At 50.0% G+C, this 27,912-nt stretch overlaps 1 protein-coding gene across 1 annotated transcript; it reads right to left on the bottom strand.

Moving 5' to 3' along the window:
• Positions 1-158: 158 nt before the first annotated feature.
• Positions 159-25,947, bottom strand: LOC140429096 (sialic acid-binding Ig-like lectin 15). The gene is made up of 6 exons (XM_072515662.1): positions 25,549-25,947; positions 19,444-19,839; positions 10,740-11,117; positions 9,687-9,714; positions 6,266-6,318; positions 159-2,504 (listed from the first exon to the last, which is right to left on the bottom strand). The coding sequence occupies exons 1-6, from the start codon at positions 25,586-25,588 to the stop codon at positions 2,455-2,457; spliced, it is 945 nt and encodes a 314-aa protein (XP_072371763.1). The 5' UTR covers positions 25,589-25,947; the 3' UTR covers positions 159-2,454.
• Positions 25,948-27,912: the final 1,965 nt, after the last annotated feature.

Here is a 27,912-nt window from a genome sequence, read left to right as displayed (position 1 = left end):
TTTCCAATAATTTCCCTACCATTGATGTACGGCTCACCAGCCTGATTTCCTGAATTCCTCCTTTCCAGGTTTTAGCTCTGGGATTGACACAGTAATGGGTCGGATGTTTTACTGGTGATTCAGTGATGGATGTGAAAAAAATTAGCAAAGGCCCCAAAAAGTTTTAAATTACCATTTATTCGACCAGTTTATGTACAATATAATTAAACTATCTGAATAATGTACAGTGATTCCAAGGTGAGGTGTTGGACTGTGAAGCTTTATGCATTGTTTGTGGCAAGGCCGTCTAATGAAACCTTAAAACAGTGATTATTTCTTCCAATCTAGACTTTCACAAAAGATAAATAATATCGAACAGATCTATAAGTAATTAACCTTAGTCCACAAAGGGCCATCAGTAATGCTCTTTCCAATAGACACTTGCTTTTTGTGTAGGGTGGGCGTGTGGGTACATCTCGGAGTTAACACAACCAGAACAGGGATTGAACCCACACTTTGGTCAGCATCCTGTATTACTGACTAGCCGATGGAGCCAACTGTTCCCCAACCAGATCAATAAATAAATACTAATTAAGCTTCTTTCAGCTGAATCGCCAAATACAGATGCAACCTGTTGGAAATATATTATTCTTCATTCCAATGGTCGCAAAGGGAGACAGATTTTATCAGTGCACTGTTATTACATAATCCATCCATTATTTCGTGACAATGATGGGGGGGCGCGAGATAGACGGCTACACAAAGAGCGGAGGTATACGGACCAGCCACGGTCTGACTAGATGACAGGACAGGCTCAAGGAGCTGAATGACCTCACTCCTGTTCCTATAATGCACCTCCCTGGTGTGAAGGGCATTCGATATCACTTCATCCAGGGGGAGCTGGAGGACAGAATGCTTCACCAGCAATGTGGGGCTTGTACTGACCTGGCAGCAGCGGGAACGCAGGGACAGGAGGAACGCCATTCAGCCCCTCACGCATTCAGTCATAACATGGCTGATCTCCTTTCCCTCGGACCCCTTGATCCCCTTATCCACCATAAACAAACACTGTCTTGTGTGCACCTGATTTCTGTTCCTTCCCGGGAGATTGTCAGATTCAGTTACAGACCGCTCCCATGTTACTTCTGATTATTTCAAGAACCTGGAGCCAAGACGAGACTCTGTGGTAAATTCCGCTAAACCCATCGTGGTTCTCCCAGATAGGCTTTGGCACGGGGAGCAGCAATTTATCCCACGTCTCTCAGTTAACTAAAAGAACACTAGACCTAGCAGATTGTCGGGTTCCAGTGATCAAGCAGCTTACTATTCCTCTATACTGAAAATCTCCGAAGGTTGGATAGTGGTGTAGTGGTTATGTTCCCGCACTAATAATCCAGAGATTGACGTTCAAAGGCAAGTATTTGAATTCAGTTCAATCGAGAAATTAAAAGTTATCAGTAAAAGTGACTGCAAAGATGCCGGATTTGTAGTAAAAACCCAACTGGTTCTCGAATTTTCTTCGCAAACGGGGATCAACTGCCCAGGCTGCATTCCCATAACAACGTGGGTAATTAAAATGATTCAGTCAGGCACTCAAATATATCATCAAATTGCAGTGAAAGGTCTTCAAAGGTTCGTTAAAGTGGCCCCCAACCATCACCTCAAGCAATGGGGAATTGATGTCAGCGATGGGCAGGTCCCAAAAATGAAATTTTTGAAAATGAAAATTCGGGGCGGCACAGTAGCACAGTGGTTAGCACAGTTGCTTCACAGCTCCAGGGTCCTAGGTTTGATTCCCGGCTTGGGTCACTGTCTGTGTGGAGTCTGCACGTTCTCCCTGTTTCTGCGTGGGTTTCCTCCGGGTGCTCCGGTTTCCTCCCACGGTTCAAAGATGTGCAGGTTAGGTGGATTGGCCATGATAAATTGCCCTCAGTTCCAAAAAGGTTGGGTAGGGTTGCTGGGTTACGGGGATAGGGTGGAGGCGTGGGCTTAAGTGGGGTGCTCTTTCAAAGGGCCGGTGCAGACTCAATGGGCTGAACGGCCTCCTTCTGCACTGTAAATTCTATGAATTCTGCAGATGGTGAAGCTATGAGCAGAACCTCTACACACACACTCTCCCAAATCATTGCTTCTTGCCAGCCTTCATGTCGGGGTTCATAGGGATAACTGCGATGTTCTGTCTCGTGGAATGTCATCGGACAGTCAATTGCTTGGGTGGTTGAATGCGTGCATGCATCTGGCCAATCTCCAAATAAAAAAAGACACCTGTAGCGTTCTCGGCTCACCCAATCGCGCACACATTGCACGGATGCACGAAACAGGGATATCAAGTTATGGTGACCATTTCACACAAAATCTGACTCCTTTCAGGCGAAGCGTGTTTTTTCTGTTGGTGTATTTTGGGGTAAGCTCGATCCTGCAATGCCTGGTCCCGTGGTGTAGTCAAAAGTGTCACAACCGAAAGGAACCCGTCAGCTATTCCTTGTTGAAGTCAGGCGGGGATTCTGGGACAGTGCAAGCTGTTTCTGTAAAAGAGAAGGAATTGACTTCAGAATTGGAGAAGTTCTCGTTGTCTATCTGTGTGAGTGACAGCATTTTAAACCTGCCAGGTTAACACAGTCTTACATATTTAATTCTTTCCAGTACATCCTGCTCTGAGGTTTTTTCTAGAATATTCTGTTTCCACCATTTTTTCAGGTTTATCCCAAATTATAACAATTTGCTTGGGTAAAAAAAAAGTCTCATCTCCCAATTGACTCCTCTGTTTAAATATGTGTCCGCTGGTTGCCAACCCTGGGAAGTATCTCCTTATTTACCAAGCATTTCGCATAAATGTTAACCCTGTGGTTTTTGGTCCAAGAAAGCCTAATTTTTCATATACCACATGTAAATGTTGACCCTAGTTTTTCAGGGGTGAAGGCCCCCCAAAATATCAGAACCACAGGCCAGGAATGCGGTGTTGGGAAGAAAGAAGCTATTGTGTTAAATACAATTGGAAAGGCAAGAGTGAAACTAGCCAAATACTTCTCAACATAGGTAAAGGTAGCAAAAAATGAATCCAACTTTTCATAAAAGTAACAAAGGGATAATTAGTGATGGGTTAGCTGCCCCAGGATTTGGGGGGAGTCTTGTGAAAGTGACAGGGGTCTTGGGGGCCTGCTGGAGAGCCTGCAAGGCCTTCACGCCGTCTCTTTTCATTGAGGCCCACTGTATCTTGTTCACTCAGGCACTTGAGAGGCCAACGGCAGGCCTTCCCTCCCCTGGGTTCAAGGACCCCGGGGCAGATGCCCCACCCACCAAGAGCCGCTAGCCAATCAGAAGCCGGTGGCTCTTCTGTACTCAATAGCACCACCAGGGAGGCAGTGGCTGCTGCCGGTACTACACCAACCTGGGGCCTCAGATCAAAGACAGAGGCAGGCACTGGTTAATGATGGTGGGGTGGGGGTGGGGGTGGGGGGTGGAGCACAGCAGCAAGGGCAGGGTACGTGGTTCTCAGTGGTGTACATAAGAACTAGGAGCAGGAGTAGGCCATCTGGCCCCTCGAGCCTGCTCCGCCATTCAATGAGATCATGGCTGATATTTTGTGGATTGAGCTCCACTTTCCGGCCCGAACACTATAACCCTCAATCCCTTTATTCTTCAAAACACTATCTACCTTTGGTTTCCCCCTGTCTGCTGTCGCGACCCTCGATCAGGCACGGGAGTGTCTTTGAATGAGGGACCCGTGCTGGGGTGCCCACAAGCTTAATACCAGTGGTGGCAGGATGAGGCCTTTAACTGGGCATGTATTGGCTACTAAAAGGCCCCAATGGTGCTGGGCTGCGAGGGCCGTCCATGGGTCTTCCTGCCATGGATTAGTGTGAACAGAGGTGGGCAGGTGCCAGGGTCCCTACCCTTCACACTCCCACCTGAATAAATGTCCCTCAACCGCCAAACCTGCCTTGGGGGCGGTCACACAAGATTCCACCCCCATCAATACTGTTTGATTTTCTATTTAAAAGACAGAGACTATGGCCAGAACTTTGCGCAGAAGGTGAGCTCACTCAAATATCACTCAAACACTGCAGCAATGGAAAGGTATTTATTTGTTAAATGCAGTAGAAATATAATTTAATGCTTGGGTCTTTCTTGCAGCAATCAATGGTTAAAAATATTGACCGGAGATCAGGTTTGAACAGTTATGCAAGACATTTAGTTCCCTTTTCGAATGGGCGAAAGCCGATTTGAATTAACCTCTTAATAAATCAACTTGTTAGCCATTAGGGGTCAACTTGTCCATTCAATGTGGGCCCAAACCAAACACATGTCAACCTGTTGAAAAGCCATTAAATTCAGTGGTAGTGTTGTGGCAATGTCTCTAGGGCTCACACCATAAATGCCATTAGCCTTTCTTTTTGCCTTATCCAATGCCGTATGTGCCCTGGCATCCAGGGTTCTCTGGACTTGTCGGTCCCACACTTCTGAGAATAGGTTGTCATCGTACTCTCTCTCTTTCCTTTTTGATTGACTCCCGCTGCTCTGATGTGGATTTTTCGACCAGTAGCTGCACCTTGTCCACTTTGGCCAGATCCTGTCTTATCGACCATCCCCAGTTCAGAAACCTAATTTCCTGTCCATCTTTGTCCTTTCCCGTAACTACCTTAAATCTTCCCGAGTTATGGTCACTATCACCGAAATACTCCCCCACTGACACCTCTCCCACCTGCCCGGCTTCATTTGCTAGAATTAGGTTAAGTGCCACCCCCTCTCTTGTAGGACCTTCCACGTGCATGCTCTAGAAGCTCTCCTGGATGCACTTTACGAATTCTGCCCTCTCTAAGCCTTTCACACAATTACAGGTTGAGCACTCCTTACTCAAAATTCCGAAATTCGGGCATCACGGTGGCGCAGTGGTTAGCACTGCAGCCTCACGGCGCCGAGGTCCCAGGTTCGCTCCCGGCTCTGAGTCACCGTCCGTGTGGAGTTTACACATTCTCCCAGTGTTTGCGTGGGTTTCGCCCCCACAACCCAAAAGATGTGCAAGCTAGGTGGATTGACCACGCTAAATTGCCCCTTAATTGGAAAAAAATGAATTGGGCACTCTAAATTTTAAGAAAAAAAAAAATCCCGAAATTCGAAAAGCTCTGAAATCCGGACTTTTCTGCGAGCGCCGACGTGACCTGACGCAAGTGGAAAATTCCACAAGGCCCTAGGAAGGTTCCCTGGCGATGAGCAGGTCCCAACGCGTCACAGACAGTTACAGCCCCCAGATGGGGCTGTTGTAGATGGGACTGTTCTAGGTGGGGCTGTTCTAGGTGGGGCTGTTCTCGGTGGGGCTGTTCTAGGTGGGGCTGTTTTGGTTCCAAAACGGGAGTTTCTTTTCAGCAGTCATCATAGTCAGACATAAATGCAGACTCACTGTGATTATCGTGTATGAAACCCACGCAAACACGGGGAGAATGTGCAAACCCCACACGGACAGTGACCCGGAGCCGGGATCGAACCCGGGTCCTCGGCGCCGTGAGGCAGTAATGCTAACCTGCTGCCCCTTCATTATATAATTTTACAGGTATTCCAACATTAAAAACATTCCGGAATCCGGGATACTTTCGGCCACAAGCATTCCGAATACGGGATGGTCAACCTGTAACATTGGGGAGGTTTTTATACTCTTGAGATTTATCTACGTATCTGCTGTTCTATCTCTCCCTGATTGTTTGGGAGGCTATAGCACACTCCCAGCAACATGACTGCCCCCTTTTTTTGTTTTAAAGTCCCACCCCTATGGCCTTAATTGAGGAGCCCATGGAGACTCCTTGATCAGTATTGAAACATCACCTCCTCTTTTATCCCCCCCCCCCCCCATCCCGCCTAAGACTCTAGAACCCAGAATATTGAGCTGCCAGTCCTGTCCTTCGCCCAACCATGTCTCAATGATAGCAATAATATCACACTCCCCTGTGTTAATCAAGCCCTCAGTTCACCAGCCTTACCTGTAATACAGGTATTTAAAAAATGGCGTTCAGCTGCACCATAGTCCCCTGTGCCTTAACAAGTCTCTCTTCACACTGCCTTCCAGACTGACTTAGGTCTTCCTCTACAGTTGACTATGCATCATCCCCTACTGTACCTTCACACAGTGATGAGTACATACAGTATCTTATCAAAACCCCTCGTCATTTTGAACACCCACACAAAATCTCTCCTGAAACTTCTCCGCTCTACGGAGACCAATCATAGCTTCTCGAGTGAAAGAATTAAATCATTATTGAATTGTTGGACATCACTATAATGGACCCATAGTTACCTGCTGTCGATTTCGGTTTAACTTTCCAATATTTGGATGAGCCCGGCTGCTGTCTAAGAGATGAGAAAAAGATTTGCCTTTTATAAGGAAGAAATTCCAACCGCAACGGTAATTGTTAGCTTTTGTTTAAGCGCATTGTCACACGCACACATTCCTCCCCCTTTGGGAAGAGTGGGGAGAGGATTCACAAGCTGATTATCAACCCGTTGACCACATTGTGAATGCTCTTTCCGGGCAGCACGGTGGCGCAGTGGCTAGCATTGCCGCCTCACGGCGCCGAGGTCCCAGGTTCGACCCCGACTCTGGGTGACTGCCCGTGTGGAGTTTGAACATTCTCCCCGTGTCTGCGTGGGTTTTCACACCCACGACCCAAAGATGTGCAGGGTAGGTGGATTGGCCACGCTAAATTGACCATTAATTGGAAAAAATGAATTGGCTACTCTACATTAAAAAAAAAGTGACTGCTCCTTCCGTGGCCAACACATTCTGGTGTTGGACTCGAACCTGGAGCTTCTGGTCCCGAGGTAGCAGTGCTATCCCTGTGCCATGAGAACTCCATGACGGATGGCACAATATTCACAGTAAAGTTCCAATGAACCCATAACCATATGGGGCAGTCACCCAGAGGCACATTCAGCTGCCCAACTGGGTCAAAGGCGATGACACAAAACCTGTGTTTCTAAAATGCAGAAAATATCACAAGCCACTTCACGAAGGCAAATAGACAAAATGAACGAATGCTGATCCAAAAAAGAAATCGGCATCATTTTGCCAACGCCGGCATCTCCACATCGAAAAAGAAATATGGGTGGGATTGTCCGGCCCCCCCACCCGCGTGTTTCTCCGCCGCGTGCCCTTCACTGGCGGCGTGATTCTCTCTTCCCCGCCGCTTGTCAATAGGATTTCCCATTGAAACCACCCCACGCCTCCGGGAATCCCAACGGCTGGAGAATTCCGGACCAGCTATTAGGGTCAGTCATGAGAGCGTAGGTCAAATAGGTAGGTCTAAGAAACATCTTAAAAGGAGGGGGAGGCGGCAGGGTGGTGGTAGGGGGGGGATTTCCGTAGTATGGGGTCTGAGACAGCTAAATCCACAATCATCAATAGTGAAGACTGTGCGGGGGGGGGGGGGGGGGGGGGGGGAAATGTCGGATCAAAGTCAGAGCCCACGGGAGACGGCAAGACTAAAGGAGGTTGCGGTGATGGGGAGTGGGTGATATTAACAGAGTTCATGAGAATGGCTCCAGGGATGAGGAACTTCAGTTCTGAAGACAGCAGGCTAGCATAGTGGTTAGCACTGTTGCTTCACAGCGCCAGGGTCCCAGGTTCGATTCCCGGCTTGGGTCATTGTCTGTGCGGAGTCTGCACGTTCTCCCAGTGTCTGCGTGGGGCTGTTTAGCGCAGGGCTAAATCGCTGGCTTTGAAAGCAGACCAAGGCAGGTCAGCAGCATGGTTCGATTCCCGTAACAGTCTCCCCGAACAGGTGCCGGAATGTGGTGACTAGGGGCTTTTCACAGTAACTTCATTTGAAGCCGACTTGACAATAAGCGATTTTCATTCATTTCATTCCTCCGGGTGCTCCGGTTTCCTCCCACAAGTCCCGAAAGACATGCTATGAGGTAATTTGCACATTCTGAATTCTCCCTCTGTGTACCCAAACAGGCGCCGGAGTGTGGCATCTGGGGGATTTTCACACTAACCACACTGCAGTGTTAATGTAAGCTTACTTGTGCCAATAAAGATTATTATTAGATTGGAGAAGTTAGGACTGTTTGTTTTCAGAGGAGAAGGTTGAGAGGAGTTTTGACAGAAGTATTCAAACTCATGAAGGATCTGGACAGAGTGGACAGGAAGAAACCGTCCTTACTCGTGACAGGATCGAGAATGAGAGGGGCAGAGGTCTAAGATAACTTACAAAAGGAGCAAGTGCAGCGACATGAGGAAAATCTATCTCACGCAGCGAGTGGTTAAGGTCTGGAAAGTGCTGCCTGAGAGTGTGGTGGAGGCAGATTCAATCAGAGGGTTCAGAAGAGAGTGAGACTGCTATCTGAAGAGAAAGAATGTGCAGGGTTATGGGGAGAAAGCAGGGAAAACTCACTGAGTGGATGACTCATTCCGAGAGCCGGTGCAAGAGATGATGGGCCAAATGGCCTCCTTCTGCGCTGTAAGAATCCCCTGATTCTGGTGAAGAGGATTTAAGAACGAGGGTGAGAGTTTTAGGGTTGAATCTTACCAGCCGCCGGGTGGCAGTAACGCAGGTGGAGGGTCAGTAAAGTAGGAGGAGCCACATTGGGAGATGGCTTCCGGTCACACTGCCAGGGAGCTTTCCCACTTACCAGGCTGTAAACCCAATTGGTTGCCAATCTCCTCTTATGGGTGTCCGTCGATGTATTTAGCCGATGGCAGGTCTGAACCCCCCCCCCCCCCACGGATTCTGAAGAGGCTTGACAGCGTGGTTCCTGAGAGGGTATTTCCCCTTGTGGGGGTATCTAGAACCAGGGGACACAGTTTGACAATAAGGAGTCTGCCAAATAAGATGGAGGTGGAGGAGGAATTTCATCTCTCAGAGAGCCAATTAGTGTTTGGAATTCTTCCCCACAGAGCGGTTGGGGGTGCGGGGGGGGGGGGGGGGCACGGTGCTAGGTGACTGAATATATTGAAGGTTCAGTTAAACAGATGTTTGACCGACAAGGGACAGAAGAGCTCTGGGGGACAGGCAGTGCAGTGGATTTCAGATCACCACAGCCATGATCTTATTGAATGGCGGAGCAGACTCGATGGGCCGAGTGGCCTAATTCTGCTCCTATGTCTTATGGAATCTGCTTCCTCCACCCTTTTAGATGTTCCATGGCGCAGATCGATTGGTCAAAGCGGTATTCCCAGGAGAATCAGGTGGGTATTGAAGACCTATTTGGGTGGGGTGGGGGCACAGTGGTAATGTCACAGGCCTGATAACCCAGAGGCCCAGCCCAGTGCCCCGGGGACAATGGTTCAAATCCCACCACAGCAGCTGGTGAATTTAAACATTCAATTACTAACTGTGGAACGTAAAGCTAATCTTGGCCATGGTCACCATTGGCAACCGGCATCACCTCATCTGGTTCACTCATGTCCTTCAGGGGAAGAAATCTGCTGCCTTTACCTGGCCTGGCCTATATGTGACTCCAGACCCACAGCAATGTGGTTGACTTAACTGCCCTTGGAAGTGGCTTCTCAATTCACTCAATTCAGGGTAATTAGGGACGGGCAACAAATTTGGGCCTCTCATGGAAGAATTTCATGGAAAAATTCTTTCTGTGGCCACAAGTAAAAAATGACCCGCTAATTAAATATTAATTTGACGTAGATCGTCAGAATGATGACACATTCAGAAAACATATCAACACTGTCAACAGAAAAAAACTGAATGGTGGAATCGTACCTCGTCTCTCGTATAAACGTGATTGATCCTGAATGGGGAAAGAAAGGCAAAAATGTTTGAAGCGTTTCAGTTACCAAGCTTGCACTGTGGTCAAATATCTCTTTTGAATGTTTATCAATGAATCAGCCAATTATTATCCTATAAATACTGTGACTAAGATCAGGTCAGAGGTTGGGAATCCTGCGGTGAGTAACTCACCTCCTGACTCCCCACATCCTGTCCATCATCTACAAGGCACAAGTCAGGAGTGAGAGGGAATACTCCCCACTTGCCTGGATGAGCGCAGCTCCAACAACACTCAAGAAGCTCGACACCATCCAGGACAAAGCAGCCCCGCTTGATCGACACCCCATCCCCCACCTTCAACCTCCATCACTGATGCAGAGTGGCACTACTGCATACCATCCACAAGATACACTGCAGCATGGTAGCACAGTGGTTAGCACAGTTGCTTCACAGCTCCAGGTTCGATTCCCGGCTTGGGTCACTGTCTGTGCGGAGTCTGCACGTTCTCCCCCTGTCTGCGTGGGTTTCCTCCGGGTGCTCCGGTTTCCTCCCACAGTCCAAAGATGCGCAGGACAGGTGGATTGGCCAAGATAAATTGCCCTTGGTGTCCAAAAGGATTAGGTGGGGTTGTTGGGTTACGGGGATAGGGTGCATGCATGGGCTTAAGTAGGGTGCTCTTTTCAAGGGTCGGTGAAGACTCCATGGGCCGAATGGCCTCCTTCTGCACTGTAAATTCTATGACCAAGGCACCTTCGACAGCACATTCTGAATGGATAACCTCTACCATCTTGATGGACGAGAGCAGCAGATGCAGAGGGACACCTCCAAACCACACACCATCCTGACTTGCATTCTACCTCTCATTCCTTTTCCCCTTTCAGTTCCCTCACCTTTTGATTTTTAGATTCTGGTGTACCCTTGTGGGTGGGGACCTCCTGCCCTTTGTAATGTTAAGTGACACGCAAACCACATACTTGAAAAAAAAATTCAACCCCAATGTAAAATGACTCCAATGACATCATCATCTCTTAAGGTATAATAACCCACCGCTCTTTCTCTTCCACATCACGAGGCCAATAACAATCGCGATGATCAAAAGGAGACTGCCACACAAAGCACCGATGATAACTTTGAGCAGAGCCCGGTCCTCGTTGACAACAGCGAAGTAGATGTTGTGGGTGACATCGCCTTGGCTGTTGGTGGCCTTGCAGGTGTAGTTCCCGCCAAGCTTCGGCCCATGTAGTTCCCCCACAACCTGATACTTCCCCGGGCCTCGCGTCACTGGCGTGTTGCTGCCGTTGACGGGGAGTCTCTGGGGGTCGATCCACAGGATGTTTGGGGCGGGTTCCCCTCTGACGAGGCACACAAGGGTAAACTGGGTGGCATTAATGACTTGGATGAACATGTTCAGGATGATGGGCGGGCCTGAGGACAAAGAGGATAGACAAGCAGTTAAAGCAAGGTACTGAATCGTGGAGCAGCCCGGCTTTCGAGCAGACTAGAAAGTGGAAAGTATAAAAATGATACTTCAGTCCCACTTCTAATCCAGGCTGACACAGTACTGAGGGCATGCTGCACTGTTGGAGGTGCCACCTGTCCAACGAGACGTTAAACCCTGTCAGCCTTCTCGAATATACTAAAGGATCTCACCGCCACCATTTTGAAGAGCGGGCAAGTTCTTCCTGCTCCACCGATCTTCAATCAACACCACCCAAAGAGGTCGTCTGTCCATGACCTGATTTGTGGGATATTGCTGTGCGTGAATTGGCTGCCGTGCTGTCCTACAGCAGTGACGACATTTCAAACATTACATCAATGGCTGGAAAAGAGAGTCTTAAGCGGGAGGCAGAGGGAATGCCAGAGTATGAGGTCTGAAGTAGGGGACATGGTGCCAAAATGGTTCCCAGGAAGGAACACAGGAAAAGCCAGAGGCTCTTCAGCCCTTCTAGCCCATTCTATTAACCAACTAGATCATTGCTAGTTTTACGTTTTTACTCCCCCTACCAACCTTGGTTCCATAAACTTTAATAGCATTGTGTTAATGACAGAACAGTACACAAGAGGCAGGCCACTGGAGGGTTTGGTGCAGGTGTGTTGTACAATGTCAGATAGTGAAGGATAGAATTGGAGCCAATCTTTGTACACTTTTATAAGCGTTTATGAGCCATGGTTTTATGGTCTCTTTATACCTCATTTAGCTCCGGTGGAAGGTTGCTTTTACAAAGGAACTGTGCCACATGTGAAAGAGGCACCACTAAGTTCAAAATGTTATTGTTAAAGGTATCCAATTGAATTTAGGTGATACTTCCTGGGTTCAACACCTGTCCTCCTGGTGAGGGCTTCAGGTGGCCAGTGGACACCAATTGCTCCCTCTCCAGGGACACCCAGGTTGAGGAAACGGGTGGTGCTCCATCAGCACAATGTCAGAAGGGGCTGTCGACAATACCATCCCGGCATATTTCAGGATACGGATGTCAATCGTGTGGGATTCAGATGAGGAGAAATCTCTTTGAAGAGTTGTGACTCTTTGAAATTTGCCACCTCAGATGGTTCTAGCTGCACCACTGCTGAATCTATTTGATGCTGGCATAGGCTGCGGACAACCTCCGCACCTTGTACTGCCCATCAATCAATCCATCTGAAACCACAGAGGCAATGGAGTGGAGGAGGGGACGGGTGGCAAGGTGGAGCTGTGTGTGTGTGTGTGCAGCCTGCAAGTGACTGTGTCACCTAAGGGTAGTGTGATGGAGGAGAATTGTTATTTTTGTTCATGGGATGTGGGTGTCGCTAGCTGGGCCAGCATTTAAAACATTGCTCTGACCCCATGGGTTCAAGTGGAACCAGGTTTCTAAAGATTAATTCAAGGGATGTGGGCCTCTCTGGCCAGTTCAGCTTTTATTGTCCATCCCGGATTGCCCTCGAGAAGGTGGCGGTGAGCTGCCTTCATGAACCGCTGCAGTCCCTGTGGTGTAGGTACACCCACTGTGCTGTTAGGGAGGGAGTACCAGGATGTAGACCCAGCGACAGTGAAGGAACGGCCGATATATTTCCAAGCCAGGGTGGTGAGTGACTTGGAGGGGAGCCTCCAGGTGGTGGGGTTCCCAGGTATCTGCTGCTCTTGTCCTTCTAGATGGGAGTGGTCGTGGGTTTGGAAGGTGCTGCTTAAGGAACCTTGGTGAATTACTGCAGTGCATCATGTAGATGGTACACACGGCTGCCACGGTGCGTCGGTGGTGGAGGGAGTGAATGTTTGTGGAAGGGCTAGCAATCTGTGTGGAGTTTGCACTTTCTCCCTGTGTCTGTGTGAGTTTCCTCCGGGTGCTCCGGTTTCCTCCCACAGTCCAAAGATGTGAAGGATAGGTGGATTAGCTATGCTAAATTACCCCTAAGTGTCCAAAGGATAGGTGGAGTCATGGACATAGGGCGAGGAATAGGGCCTAGGTAAGGTGTTCTTTCGGGGGGTCAGTACATACTCAATGGGCCAATTGGCCTCCTACTGTACTGCAGGGGTTCTTTTTTTAAAAAAAATATTTTTATTCAATTTTAGCAAATTTTCAAAAAAGAAAAGCTTAAAACACACAGATCAACATTGTACACTTATATCGCAAAATCCCCCAATGTACAACCCCCTCCATGAAACAATAACAAACACATACCCCAAACCCCCCCCCTCCCCCTGGGTTGCTGCTGCTGCTGACCACCTCCTAACGCTCCGCTAGAAAGTCTAGGAACAGTTGCCACCGCCTGAAGAACCCTTGCACAGACCCTCGCAAGGAAAATTGTACCCTCTCCAGTTTAATGAATCCTGCCATGTCGCTGATCCAGGCTTCCACGCTTGGGGGCCTCGCATCCTTCCACTGTAGCAGAATCCTCCGCCGGGCTACCAGGGACGCAAAGGCCAGAATACCGGTCTCTTTCGCCTCCTGCACTCCTGGCTCTTCCGATTCCCCAAATAATGCTAACCCCCAGCTCGGCTTGACCCGGGTGTTCACAACCTTAGACACCGTCCTACCATAGGCATTCTTCGATTCTATTCAATTACATTCCTGACTTGTGCCTTTCGGAGGTGTGTTCGTCACTTCAGGATTCCTAGTCTCCGACCTGCGCTTGAAGCACAGTATTTATATGACTAGTCCAGTTCAGTTTCTGACTAATGGTAGCCCCCAGGATGTTGATTGTGGGGGATTCAGTGATGTTAATGCCATTGAAGTCAAGGGACGATGGTTAGATCCTCACTTGTAGGAGATGGTCATTGTCTGGCACTTGTGTGGCACGAATGTAACTTGCCACTTGTCAGCCCAAGCCTGGATATTGTCCAGGTCTTGCTGCATTTGGACAGGGACTGCTTCATTATCTGAGGAGTCGCGAATGGTGCTGAACATTGCGGATGACTGCACAAACAACCCCAATTCTGACCTTATAATGGAAACAGGTCATTGATGAAGCAGCTGAAGATGGTTGGGCCGAGGACACTACCCTGAGGAACCCCTGCAGCGATGTTCTGGAGCTGAGATGATTGACCTCTAACCCCACAACCATCTTCTTTTATGCCAGTTATTGACTTTAACCAGCAGTGCACTTTCCCCTGATTCCCATTGATTCCAGTTTTTCTCAGGGTCCTTGAAGTCACACTCAGTCAATACGGCCTTGATGTTATAAGACCATATGACATAAGATAGCTAGTTTCACTTTAATGTGCAGATTCTCGAAGCTTTGGGATTCATCCCTTTCACCTGGGAGACCTTGGGCGAGTGCCCACGAACCTGGACCAGATGGATCGGTACGCGTGGTGGTCTCCCAGGTGATCAGAGGACCCCCAGCTACATGCCCTTTGGGCAGGGTGGTACCCTGGCACTGCCACCTAGAGACCCTGACAGTGCCAGCCAGGCACATTGGCAATACCACCTGGATGCTAACATGGCACTGCCAAGGTGACCAGGTGGCACTGGCATGGGCACTGCCAGGTTGGCACTGCCAAGTTGGCATTTTTTGGGCGCGCATGATGGGCCGGGGTCTCTCCTTTAGTGCATTGGGAGGGTGGTCGGGGTCGCTTTGGGGGCCTGCGAGATCGAGACCCCATCTCTCCCTACACTGAGGAGTTCTGGTGAGCGCAAGTCCTCAGTGCACAAAGCAGGGCTGTGTGTGGCCTCGGCCGTGCGTTCCCGCTGAGGCCCGTTATACAGCAAGTTGCATTGTACAGCCATGTGGCTCTCTGCGCTGCACGGGGTGGAACGCACACGCTAAACAGGCTCGCTAGGAGACTTGGTTCCCAATTAGTTGAATCGCGACCATAGGAGCAGAGGTGGGCCATTCAGCCCATCGAGTCTGCTCCCCCATTCAATGACATCATGGCTGATCTGCTAATCCTCAACTCCATTTTCCCACCTTATCCCCATAACCCTCGATCCTCTCAGTTTTCCAATTGTCAGGAGCTTTTGCAGAATTTAAGGATTCTTGGAAAATTACTACCAGTGCATCCACTATCCCTGGAGCTGCTTCCTTTAATATCCTGCAATTCAGTCCATCAGGTCCAGGGGACTTATCGGCTTTCAGCCCCATTTGTTTCCCTCGTACTTTTCCCTCTGGCAAAAGGTTTCTTTAATTTAGAGTGCCCAATTCATTTTTTTCCCAAATTTAGGTGCAATTTAGCGTGGCCAATCCACCTAACCTGCATATCTTTGGGTTGTGGGGGTGAGACCGACGTAGACACGGGGAGAATGTGCAAACTCCACATGACCAGTGACCCGAGGTTGGGATCAAACCCGGGTCCTCAGGGCCGTGAGACTGCAGTGCTCATCACTGCGCCACCATGCCATCCCTTCCTCTGGTAATAATTATTATATTTATTTCCTCCCCCTCCCCCTTTTGCCCCTTGATTATTTAGTATTTTTGGAATGTTATTAGTGTCTCCTACCCAGGGCAGTCACCCTCACCTCACTTCTGGAGTTCAGCTCTTTTGTCCATGTTTGAACCATGGCTGTAATGAGGTCAGGAGCTGAGTGACCCCGGCGGGACCCAAACTGAGCGCCCGTGAGCAGCTTATTGGTGAGTAAGTGCCGCTTGATAGCGCTGTTGATGGCCCTTCCATCACTTTACCAATGAACGAGAGTAGACTGATGGGTGGTAAATGGCTGGGTTGAATTTGTCCTATTACTTGTGTACAGGACACACCTGGGCAATTTTCCACATTGCCGGTTAGATGCCAGTGTTGTAGCTGTCCTGGAACAGCTTGGCTAGGGGTGCAGCAAGTTCTGGAGCACAAATCTTCAGTATCTCGTTGCCGGAATATTGTCAGGGCCCACAGCCTTTGCAGTATCCAGGGCCTTCCGCCATTTCTTGATGTCATGTGATTCTGAAGACTGACGTCCGTGATGCTGGGGACCTCCGGAGGAGACCGAGATGGATCATCCACTCGGCACTTCTGGCTGAAGGGCAGTGCCAATGAGCTGGGCAATTGAGGGAGAAGCATTGGAGGAGGATGGTGTGGCCGACCATGTCAAAGGTTGCAAATGTCATGGAGGAGGAGCAACAGTACAACAACAGTTAATGGTAGGGAGTTGGGGAGAGCATGCTAGGTTTCATTGGTCAGAACAATGATGGGCCGGCTTAGCTCAGTGGGCTAGACAGGTTCAATTCTCGTACCGGCTTACCCGAACAGGCGCCAGAATGTGGCGACTAGGGGCTTTTCACAGTAACTTCATACTTGTGACAATAAAAGATTATTATTATTACAGGAGTTTGAACGTCTTGCTGAAGTTGTATAAGACCACACTTGGAATACTGTGTACAGTTCTGGTCACCCTATTATTGATTGATTGATATTTATTTTCACATGTACCGAAGTACAGTGAAAAGTATTTTTCTGCGGCCAAGGGACCGTACACAGTACGTGCATAGTAGACAAAAGAATAATCGACAGAGAACATTGACAGTCGTGCATCAACAAAATAGTGATTGGTTACAGTGCGGAACAAGGCTAAACAAGAGCAGTGCCGTCAATAGTGTTTTTACAGGGAACAGATCAGTCCGAGGGGGAGTCATTGAGGAGTCTAGTAGCTGTGGGGAAGAAGCTGTTCCTATGTCTGGATGTGCAGGTCTTCAGACTTCTGTATCTTCTGCCTGATGGAAGGTCTGGAAGAAGGCAATGCCAGGGTGGGAGGGGTCTCTGATAATGCTGTCTGCCTTCCTGAGGAGTGGGAGGTGTAGACAGAATCAATGTGGGAGTGGCAAGCTTGTGTGATGCGCTGGGCTGAGTTCACCACACTCTGCAGTTTCTTGCGATCTTGGGCCGAGCAGTTGCCATACCAGGCTGTGATGCAGCTGGATAGGATGCTCTCAATCGCACATCTGTAGAAGTTTGAGAGAGCCAATGCAGACATGCTGAATTTCTTTAGCTTCCGTAGGAAGTAAAGACGTTGTTGGGCTTTCTTGACTGTTGCATCAACGTGAGTGGACCAGGACAGACTGTTGGTGATGGTGACCCCCAGGAACTTAAAGTTATCGACCATCTCCACTTCAGAGCCATTGATGCAGACGGGAGTGTGTGTCGTGCTACGCTTCCTGAAGTCGATGATCAGTTCCTTGGTCTTTCCAGCATTTAGAGAGAGGTTGTTTTTGGTACACCATGTAACCGAGTGATTTATCTCCCTCCTGTAGTCTGATTCGTCGTTGATTGAGATACGACCCACAACAGTCGTATCACATGCAAACTTATAAATTGAATTGGAGTTAAATCCCACCACACAATCGTGTGTGTATTGGGAGTACAGTAGAGGACTGAGCACACATCCTTGCGGGGCCCTGATGTTGAGGACTATTGTGGAGGAGGTGCTGTTACCTATCCTGACAGATTGCAGTCGGTTGGTGAGGAAGTCGAGGATCCAGCTGCACAGGGAGGGGTCAAGGTTGCAGAGTTTGGTTATTAGTCTTGTTGGGATAATGGTGTTGAAGGTGGAGCGGTGTCCTTGTTGTCGAGATGTTCGAGAGTTGATTGTAGGGCCAGAGAGTTGGCATCTGCTGTGGATCGGTTGCCGCGATAGGCGAACTGCAACGGATCGAGACCATCTGGGAGGCTGGTGTTGATCCATCTCATGACTAGCCGCTCAAAGCATTTCATGATAACAGACGTCAGGACCACCGGTCGGTAGTCGTTGAGGCAGGCTACCTTGTACTTCTTTGATACTGGAATTATGGCGGTTTTCTTGAAGCAGGTGGGGACCTCGGAGCAGAGAAGTGAGGTGTTGAAGATATCTGCGAATACACTCGCCAGCTGGTCTGTGCAGACTCTGAGGGCTCGCCCAGGGCCTCCATTGGAGCCCGTCGTTTTCTGCGGGTTTACTTTCAAGAAGGCAGCTCTTACCTCTGAGGCTGTAATAGTGGGTATGGATGTGTCCAGGGCTGTTGTGGCGGGTGGCACTGATGCATTGGCTGACTGTTCAAAATTAATCGGGGAGGGATGCTCCAGCCCCAGAGATTCTGCCTGGCCTTGCTTTGTAGCCTGTGATCTCATGGAGGCCCTGCCATAGACGTCATGGGTTAGAGTCGTTGGCCTGGGACTCTAGTTTGATGCGGTATTATCTTTTGGCCTCCCTGATGGCTTTCCGTACGTCGTACCTGGATTTCTTATATCGGTCAGGGTCGGCAGACTTGAACGCCTCCATCCAGAACTTCAGGGAGTGAACCCTTTGGTTGAGCCAAGGATTCAGATTGGGGAACACCCGTGCGGTCTTCTTTGGTACACAGTCCTCGACACACTTACTGATGAAGTCTGTGACGGTGGTTGCGTACTCGCCCAGGGTAGCTGCCACAGCCTTGAATATGGACCAGTCCACAGTCTCCTAACAATCGCGGAGGATGTCCTCAGATGCCTCGGACCAGCACGGTTTTCTTGACCGGCTCAGCACACTTGAGTTGCTGTTTGTCGGCCGGAAGTAGGAATACCGACTTGTGGTCAGATTTGCCAAAGCGTGGTTGGGGAAAGGAGTGGTAGGCACCTTTGATGCTCGTGTAGCTGTGCTCCAGGGTGTTTACACCTCTGGTGGGGCCGAAAGGATATTATCAAACTACAAAGAGTGCAGGAAAGATTTACTGTGGTGCCACCAGGACTTGATGGTTTGAGTTATAAGGAGAGGCTGGGACTTTTTCCCCTGGGGCGTAGGAGGCTTAGGGGTAATCTTATAGAGGTCTATAAAATAATGAGGGGCACAGATAAGGTGGATAGTCAACATCTTTTCCCAAAGGTAGGGAAGTCTAAAACTAGTGGGCATTGGTTAAGGTGAGCGGGGAGAGATACAAGAGAGTCCAGAGGGGCAATTCTTTCACACACAGGGTGCTGAGTGTCTGGAACGAGCTGCCAGAGGCAGTGGTAGAGGCGGGTACAATTTTTTCCTTTAAAAAGCATCTCGACATTTATATAGGAAAGCTGGGTATAGAGGGTTATGGATCAAATGTGGACAATTGGGACGAGCTTAGTGATAGAAACTGGGCGGCATGGACAAGTTGGGCCGAAGGGCCTGTTTTCATGCTGTAAACCTCTCTGACTCTATGACTCTAACAACTGGCATTTACTGAGCGCCATCAAATGTAGTAAAACATCTCCATAGTGTTGCACGTCACAAGAGGGTCACAGAGCAAGAGAGAGACAATTTTTTCACCCATCGGTCAAACTCGGGGCTGTTTTAACTCTCTCCACTATCCCCCCCCCCCCCACCCCCCCCGAACACCCAGCAATTTAGGATCATGTTTAATGTACCTGTTATTTTCAGGATGACTCCAGGGTTGGTTTCCTTCATGTAAGGAGGTAATCCCTGTCGTTTGACCTCCACCCGGCAGAAGTACTGACTGGTGTCCTCCAACGTGGCACTTCTCAGCTCTAACGAAGCATCATTTTGCCTGGGGTCCCCGGCCAGTCTGTAACGGCCGTTGACGTTTGTGTGGACCACATTCTCAAATCCCTCTTCGTTTCTGGCTCTGTTCGTCGAGTTGAAGAGAACTGGCCCTTTGTAGAACGTCTTCACCTTCCAAATAACGGTAATCTCAAAGGTGGTGTAGCCCGTATAGGGGGAGGTGAAATTGCAAGGCAAAACAACAGGGTTTCCGACCATTCCATTCACCCTCCTCGGCACTTCCACCAACACTCCCTCACTTCCTACAGCAATTCCAAGAGGCACAGTGTCAATAAATTGCATGTCGAATGGCCCCTCACACAAATAACATCACTCTGGTTTCCCCAAGAGTCCCAGAAGGAGGCCAAAATTCCCTAACAATGGTTCTCCTTCGAGAACAGAAGATTAAGAGGCGACTTTCTCGAGGTGTTCAGTCATGAGGGGTCTGTACAGAGTAGACAGGGAGTAACAGTCCCCATTCGTGTAAGGGTTAATAACCAGACGAACCTTGTCGCCGATTGGGTACTGGCGATGAGGGCCGGCGAAGGAGGTGTGGACCAGGGCTTGAGAGGCCGTGATTGGAGGGCAGCCTGGAGGGGGTTATACGTTAGTGGGAGGGTGTGGACCTAGGGGACCAAATAAGGAGGGATTCTCCCCCACCCGCCCCCAAACCATCACCAGCCCGCGCAGGCCCAACCACCGGGCATGGGGTTCTCCCGGCACCAGTTAAAAGCCAGCGTGGCACTGGGATGAAGCCCTTAAGCGGGCATTAGTTACCCACTTAAGGGCCTCATTTGGCCCACTGACAGATGTGGCTGCCAGCTGTGATCTTATTGAATATTGCGGCAGCCTCACAGGGCTGACCGACCTAATCCAGCTCCTATTTCCGATGTTCCCGTGCATGCAAACAGTGAACGCAGCTGGGGAAGTCCACGAGACTCCAGCAGACAAATGAAAGAAACCTGGGAAGTTTACTTTACCGATAACTTAAATTCCATTGAATTCTCACAAACGTTCTCAGGGTTTTTATGCTGTAATTTTAACCTCTTGAAAACCACACGGAGGACGGCGTTTTAATGTAACTGGTGAACGAACCAAAGGCAGCCTGAGGAAATGCATTCCAACACAGAGAGGATCTGGAATGCACTGAGAGGGTGGTCGAGTTAGGGCGGCACAGTGGTTAGCACTGCAACCTCACAGCGCCAGGAACCCGCGTTCAATTCCAGCCTGGGGTGACAGTCTGTGTGGAGTCTGCACGTTCTCCCCGTGTCTGCGTGGGTTTCCTCCGGGTGCTCCGGTTTCCTCCCACAAGTCCAAAGATGTGCAGGTAAGGTGGGCTGACCATGATAAATTGCCCAAAACATTAGGTGGGATTACTGGGTTACGAGGATAGGGTGGAGGAGTGGACCCAATAGGGTGCTCTTTCCAAGGGCTGGTGCAAACCCGATGGGCCGAATGGTCTCCTTTTGCACTGTAGGGATTCTATCCTTCTATGGAGGCAGGTTCAATCAGAACTTTCAAAAGAGAACTGGATAAATACTTGAAGTAAAAATGAGGAGGACTAGAGGGAAAGGAGGAGGGGGGGCGCGGGGAGTGGGAACTAGGCGAATTATACTGGGAGATAGATCTGGCATGAACATGACTGGCCGAATGGACTCCTGCCCTGCTGTGACCATTCCGTGATTCCCAGGGCTGGCACTGCCACGACGGGCAGAATGGCCTCCTTCGTAAGCTGCATGATTCACACACCGCCAGGAAACCGAGGGATGACAAGGCGAGAATAAATTTAGCCTTAAAATGTTCAGCTGAGCAACACTGGAGCGGAACGCGAGAGGCTTCCGTCATTGTGGTTAGGCCATAAACTCATTACCATATCCCTCACCAGTGACGGGTACTGTGGGAAAAGCGTTCAACGGGACGCAGCTGGTTGGGATGCAGTCATGCGGTACATGCAGACCTTATGCAACGCTCAACATCTTTTACATACTACCTGGCCTCTGTGATTCACGAGAAGGTGGAAGTACAGAATTAAAAACCCTGAGATTCAGAATATTTACGGATTCCCATGGAATTTGAATAATTCCACCACCGTAAAGAAACGCGACTTCTTTTTGACGGTAGGTAGTAGGGGTGACCCCACTGCTGTGAATCTGTGGAACTCTTTGCCGCAGAAGGCTGTGGAGGCCAAAGTCACGGAGTGTGTTTAAGACAGAGATAGACAGGTTCTTGATTAATAAGGGGATCAGAGGCTTTGGGGAGAAGGCAGGACAATGGGGATGAGAAATATATCAGCCATGACTGAATGGCGGAGCAGACTCGATGGGCCGAGTGGCCTAATTCTGCTCCTGTGTCCTATGCTCCCATTGGCCAAAATCTCCTGCTCTTGGAATATAAGCGCAAATCCTGACCATTTCTGGGTTCCGATCCCCATTCGTACCGACAATTAAGAGGCAGCCTCCATGTCTGCCGTCCAATTAGGGGTGGTAGGCAGGCCCCCCGAGGTTGCGGGCCCAATCAGAGGAACTGTACCTCATACCTATCTTTATTGTCACAAGTAGGCTTACATTAACACTGCAATGAAGTTACTGTAGCCTTGGTAAGGTGGTAGATCTCTCGGAACATGTGGGCGCTGCCACTCCGGCGGGGCAAACACCTCGAGGTGACCTCGACCAGGTGACAATTCACATCCCTTTGAGGTAGGGAATTCCAAAACAAAAATCGCAACCCTCAGAATAAATTACTCCTCATTTGAGTCTCCAATGCGGACCCCTTCTTCTGAAACTGCCTCTCCTAGTTTACATTCCACCATGAGATAAACATTCTCAGCAGCTACCTTATCAAGCTCCTGCAGAATCTTATGGGCGGGAGTCTCCTTTAATGGGGCTATGACCTCACGCCCGCGTCAAAAGCAGCGCCAACCACTCCGGCGTCGACCGTCCCAGATAATGGGGAACGCTCCCCTTCCTAGGGGGCTAGGTCAGCGCCGGAGTGGTCCCCGCAACTCCAGCCGGCGCGGAACAGACAGCGCGGGTTCACGCATGCGTGCCACGGACGGCGTGATTCCACGCTTGCGCGCTCCGGCTGCTGTGATCCCGCGAATGCGCGGGGGTTCCCTTCTCGCGCCAGCCCCCGGGCAATATGGCGGAGCCCTACAGGGGTCCGGCGCGGAGGAACATAGGCCCCCACGGAACCAGCCCGCCCGCCGATCGGTCGGCCTCGATCTCAGACCAGGCCATCGTGCACCCTCCCCCCCGGGGTCAGATCCCCCCCCCCCCCCCTCCTCCCCCCGGAATCCCGCCGGCGCCCGAGAATCAGAGGGGGAGAATCGGGAAGCCGGGGTCGGGGCAGAGGGGCGCGATTCTCACGTCCCCGTCCCCCCCCCCCCCCCGGGATTCCGCAACCCGGCGTGGGGTCGGAGAATCCCGGCCTTTATGTTTCAAGGAGATAATTTGTCTAAACTTTAAAAAATATGGGTGTTGACTATAATCCTTCATTCCTTGTGTGTTTATCTAGCTTAACGAATACCGTAGATGTTAAAATTTGAAGTAAAATCAGGAAATGCTGTAATTACTCAGCAAGCCTGGAGGCAGGGGCAGAGTTGTTTCAGGTCAAGGTTTATCTGGCCTCCTTGGCTGGTCCTCCCACATTCTACCCACTGTAAACTTGGGTTCATCTCCGTTCTAACTCGCCACCAAGTCCTGTTCCTCCATCACCCCCCCTGTGCTCGGGTGACCCACATTAGCTCTTGGTCAAGCAATGTCTTGATTTTATCATTTTTATCCTCCTTTCCAAATCCCCTCATGGCCTCATCCACCAACCCCCCCCCCCCCCCCCCCCCTACAATCCCTGTAATCTCCTCCAGCCCCACAACCCTCTGAAATATCTGCGTTCCTCCTATTCTGGCCTCAAGTGTAGCCCCCCCCCCCCCTTTTTAATCGCTCCATCCTTGGTGGCCATGCCTTCAGTTGCCTAGGCCTCAAACTTTAAAACTCTAGAATTCCCCTCCCCAAATCTCTCCACCTCCCAAACCTCTCCACCTCTTTACTTTGCTTTCGGACACACCTTACAACCTACCAATATGATTGGTGATTTAACCCAATATCTGCTATTATGGCTAAATGTCATACCTTGTTTTATAATGCTTTTCTTCTTTATTATTTCATGAGCTTTGGGTGCCATTGGTAAGGCCACCAATTGCTGCCCATCCCTAATTGCCCTTTAACTGGGTGGTTGACCAGGCAGAGGGCAGTTAAGAATCAATCCTTTTGCTGTAGCTCTGGAGTCCCATGTAGGCCAGACCAGGTAAGGATGGCAGATTTCCTTCCCTGAAGGACATTAGTGAACCAGATGGGTTTTAACAACAATGAACGATAGTTTAATGGTTACCATTGCTGAAACTAGCTTTCCTTGCCCATTATTAATTGTTTTGATATTCCACCAGCTGCCATGGTGGGATTTTAACCTATAACCCCAGGGCATTAACCTGGGGCCTCTGGATTACTAGTCCAGCGACATTGCAGCTCAGCCACCATTTCCCCTATCGTTCCCTGATTACATTGGGCGATCAGAATCGACTTGCCAACAAATCAGGACGCTTTTTTCCTGTAGTATAAATTGTTGCGACAGTTTGAAATTTGCCATTCTTGCATTTGTCCCGATGAGCACCCGATGACACATGCCTCCCTTTTCAGCAACATACCCAATTACTTAACCTCACCCACTCCACAGTCTGTGTGCTAATTATCTGTGTTCCCCAGTTAACCATCCACCTGCCGGTGAAAAATCATTTCGCCCTATTCAGCCGATAAACCCGGCATAATTTTGGACAATTCTATTAAATCACACATTAAACTTCTCTGCTGGAAGAAGGAGAACAATCCTAATTTCTCTGCATAACTGACTTCCCTCAAACGTTCTACCTTCCCAGTAAATCTGTTCCCTCTGTACCCTCTCCAAGGCCCTGAAATGCTTTCTATGGCTGCTCTTGGCCAGATTGGTTGTTCAGTGGGGTTGACACCAGCATAGCTAGGCCCAATCTGATTCAATGCCCAAATATCAGGGAAACTGCCTGGCGGTATAACAAAAGCAATAGTTAGAGGTTTGAGGACAGTAGAACATAGAACATTACAGCGCAGTACAGGCCCTTCGGCCCTCGATGTTGCGCTGACCTGTGAAACCACTCGAAAGCCCATCTACACTATTCCCTTATCGTCCATATGTCTATCATTTGAATGCAGAGAGGGATGAGGTCCAGAGGCAGACCAAGCCTTGAAGCAGACCCATGGGAACCCCACCACCTGGAGGTCCCCCTCCACAAGTCACTCACCGCCCTGACTTGGAAATATTTCGCCGTTCCCTCACTGTCGCTGGGTCAAAATCCTGGAACTCTCTCCCTAACAGCACAGTGGGTGTACCTACACCACATGGACTGCAGCGGCTCAAGAAGGCAGCTCACCGCCACCTTCTGAAGGGCAAATAGGGAAGGACAATAAATGCAGGCCGAACCAGCTCGCATCCTGCAAATGAATAAAGGAAAAGATAAGACAGAAGGTGGGGCTCAACAAGTAGCTGGAAATGAGGCAAAAACAAGGGTTTTGAATGAGTGCTCATATTCAAACCTTTGAGAGATTTTCCCTGCACATTCTATTGGTGAGATAGCGAGCAGCCACTTCTAACGTTGCTATGAGGAAGGAGCTGAAGGCCCAGAATAAATAGTTCTGCCCCGCACCTCTCGATGTATACAGACTACTGAGTTAACCCAGCCTCCCTCCCTATCCCCGTTACAGAAGGAGTCACATTCGACTCCCAACATGAACACCCTCTCCCCAGGATGCTGCCAGGCCGGTTTGATTTCTCCAGCAATTTCTACCTGGACCACCGCCTCTGTTCCCTGTCCCAGTCCCTTGTCCTGTGGAGGTCACAATCATCAGCTTACCAGCGAGGTACAGAGAGGCAGTGATCGGAGTACATACCTGGGAGAGACAGCAACAGCAGCAGCCACACAGCCCTCATATTCACTCTGCACAGGCACCTTCTCAAAAGCCCTCTCTCTCTCACTCCAACCGGGAACTCAGTTCGCTTCCTCAGAGAGAGACGCAAAGAAACATATGACCGGCAAAACCGAAAGTAGAAATTGCAAATTGCTGTCCAGTGACTCAGCCTCGGGGGTAAGTCACCTTTATTCTGTTACTCATTGGATGAAATCATTAAATCCTGTGACCTGACCCCCCCCCCCTCTCCTCCCCCTAAGTCTGGTTGAAAGAGGGGGGGGGGAGGGGGGACAGAGGTGCTTGTTTTATATTTACAGAAGTGAGAATCCTCAAGTTCCTCAGAATAAAACCCCAAATCCTTATCAAAGACTGACAAATGTTGGCAATATCAGCCCACATCAGGCATAGTTAGAAATAACACAGGAAGTCCTGGAAATGCACCAGGGTCTGTTGCCTTAACACACAACCTGACTTGATCCTGTGGTTTTTTTTAAAAATTGAATTACAATTTGTTTTTGCTTCTGCGTTCAGAAGTTGCTCCTTATCCCTCTGCGTTCGGGGAGAATTTGTTTGGGAGGTGAGATAGGTGAAGTGACCATTGATTCCCCCCCCCCCCCCCCCCCTTTGGTCTTTTCATTCTTGAGAGGCGATTATTTTTAGTCTGTGCACCAGGAAGGGTTTTTCAAAAAGGAATTGACCGCCACCTCGTGGGGAAAATCCCTCAGGAAATGTCACTTGAAGAATCCCAGGACAACACTCCTTTATGACTGGGAGTCAGGGGGTTGTGCTGTCAGCTCTGTCACACGCTCTGTGTGATTTTTTTTTTTTGGGTGTATTTCTTTTTAAATCTCAAGGGGGAGGCTTGGAAAGCCCAAATTCAACCACCTGCCCGGTCAAAGATGTGTCAATGGGGGACCCCCCAGGGGGAATCCCCAAGCTAGTGGTTCCCGGAGCTGTATGTTGCAGAATTCTCGCATCTTCCTTCTACTAGCCCATAAAGATAAAAACAGTAGCAGGCCGGTCACCAACTGTGCTTTGGGCACCGGTTGTTCTGGTTAACAGCCGGTTAACTATGGGCGGGTGAAAGCTGGTTGACCTCGATCAATGGAGGAGATGATCTCAGCTGGCAATATAGATGGTGGCGATGTCACCAGTCCAGAGAACCAGGTTAGTGGTCTGGTGACATGGATCCAAATCCCACCCATTACAGCCGCTGGAATTTAGGTCGCCCCACTCCGCCGCTCTTCTCCCATCTGGAGTAGCGGCTGAGGTCAGGGAGCCGCTGCTCAGGAATCTTGTACCTCCGCCAATACCGTTCCGAGTGGCTGGCGGAGGGACGGGCTGTGGGTGCCGGTCGGTGGCTGCCGGGGTGACCAGGTTGGGGGACGCGCTGGGTGGCAGGGGAGTGGGCCGAATGACACCCCAGGGGTTGGTGCAATGCTGGACGGTGAGTATCTGGCTCGCAGCCAATGGCAACCCAGACCACAAAATGGTTGTGCTCAAACCCGACGGCACTCGCGGCCTTGAGGGTGCGCAGGTGTGCGGTGGACGCCCGTCTGAGTGCACCCCCGCTCCAAGGACCGAACCACCTTCCCCCCCCCCCCCCCCCCCCCCCCTCGGGATCCAGAGCCCCACAGCCTGAACTGCCTCGTGGAAATGCTCTGCGTGCCTATTCGCATGGCGCGGAGCGGTTTCCTGGATGTTCTGATGATGCAGAACTTTCACTTCCTCGCTCTCGCCCGTCACCCGGACACACCTTGGCCCTGTTGCCTGCTGGCGGCGGAGGTCCCTCTACGGAGGAATCCTCCCCCTTAAAAACCTTTTATTAAAAAATTTCAATTAATCTTTATTGTCACAAGTAGGCTCACATTAACACTGCAATGAAGTTACTGTGAAAGCCCCTAGTCGCCACATTCCAGCCCCAGTTCGGGTACACTGAGGGAGAATTCAGAATGTCCAATTCACCTCGCAGCGTGGCTATCGGGACTTGTGGGAGGAAACCGGAGCACCCGGAGGAAACCCACGCAGATACTGGGAGAACGTGCAGACTCCGCACAGACAGTGACCCGGGAATCGAACCTGGGACCCTGGCGCTGTTCCTCAGCATGGTAGCATGTGCTACCGTGCTGCCCTTGGATGGAGGGTCACGGACTCCCAAGATACCTGCCCCTTTTTGCAGCCATGTGGAGTCCGTTGTCCATGTTAACTGTGGACCACGTTTATATAGGTTGCTACAGACTGCACCCCCTTTTCAGTTGTTTAAAAAAACCATGGGCGGGACTCTCGGCCCCGCCGCGCCACATTTCCACCCCTATCTGCCGGCGGGATTCTCCGTTACGCCGGGCG

The sequence above is a fragment of the Scyliorhinus torazame genome, chromosome 9, assembly GCF_047496885.1.
Source record: "Scyliorhinus torazame isolate Kashiwa2021f chromosome 9, sScyTor2.1, whole genome shotgun sequence".
NCBI lineage: Eukaryota > Metazoa > Chordata > Chondrichthyes > Carcharhiniformes > Scyliorhinidae > Scyliorhinus > Scyliorhinus torazame.
The sequence above is the reverse complement of the archived record's forward strand: the minus strand, read 5'-3'. Positions and strand labels throughout refer to the sequence as shown.

What these genes read in the sequence shown, in the direction of transcription:
- LOC140429096 (XM_072515662.1), bottom strand. Translation starts at nt 25,588, where the DNA reads ATGAGGGCTGTGTGGCTGCTGCTGTTGCTGTCTCTCCCAG. An exon ending in GCTGTTGCTGTCTCTCCCAG is followed by an intron (nt 19,840 to 25,548) that starts GTATGTACTCCG and finishes GAATTGCTGTAG; the next exon opens with GAAGTGAGGGAGTGTTGGTG. An exon ending in GATGTGGAAGAGAAAGAGCG is followed by an intron (nt 9,715 to 10,739) that starts GTGGGTTATTAT and finishes TTCCCCATTCAG; the next exon opens with GATCAATCACGTTTATACGA.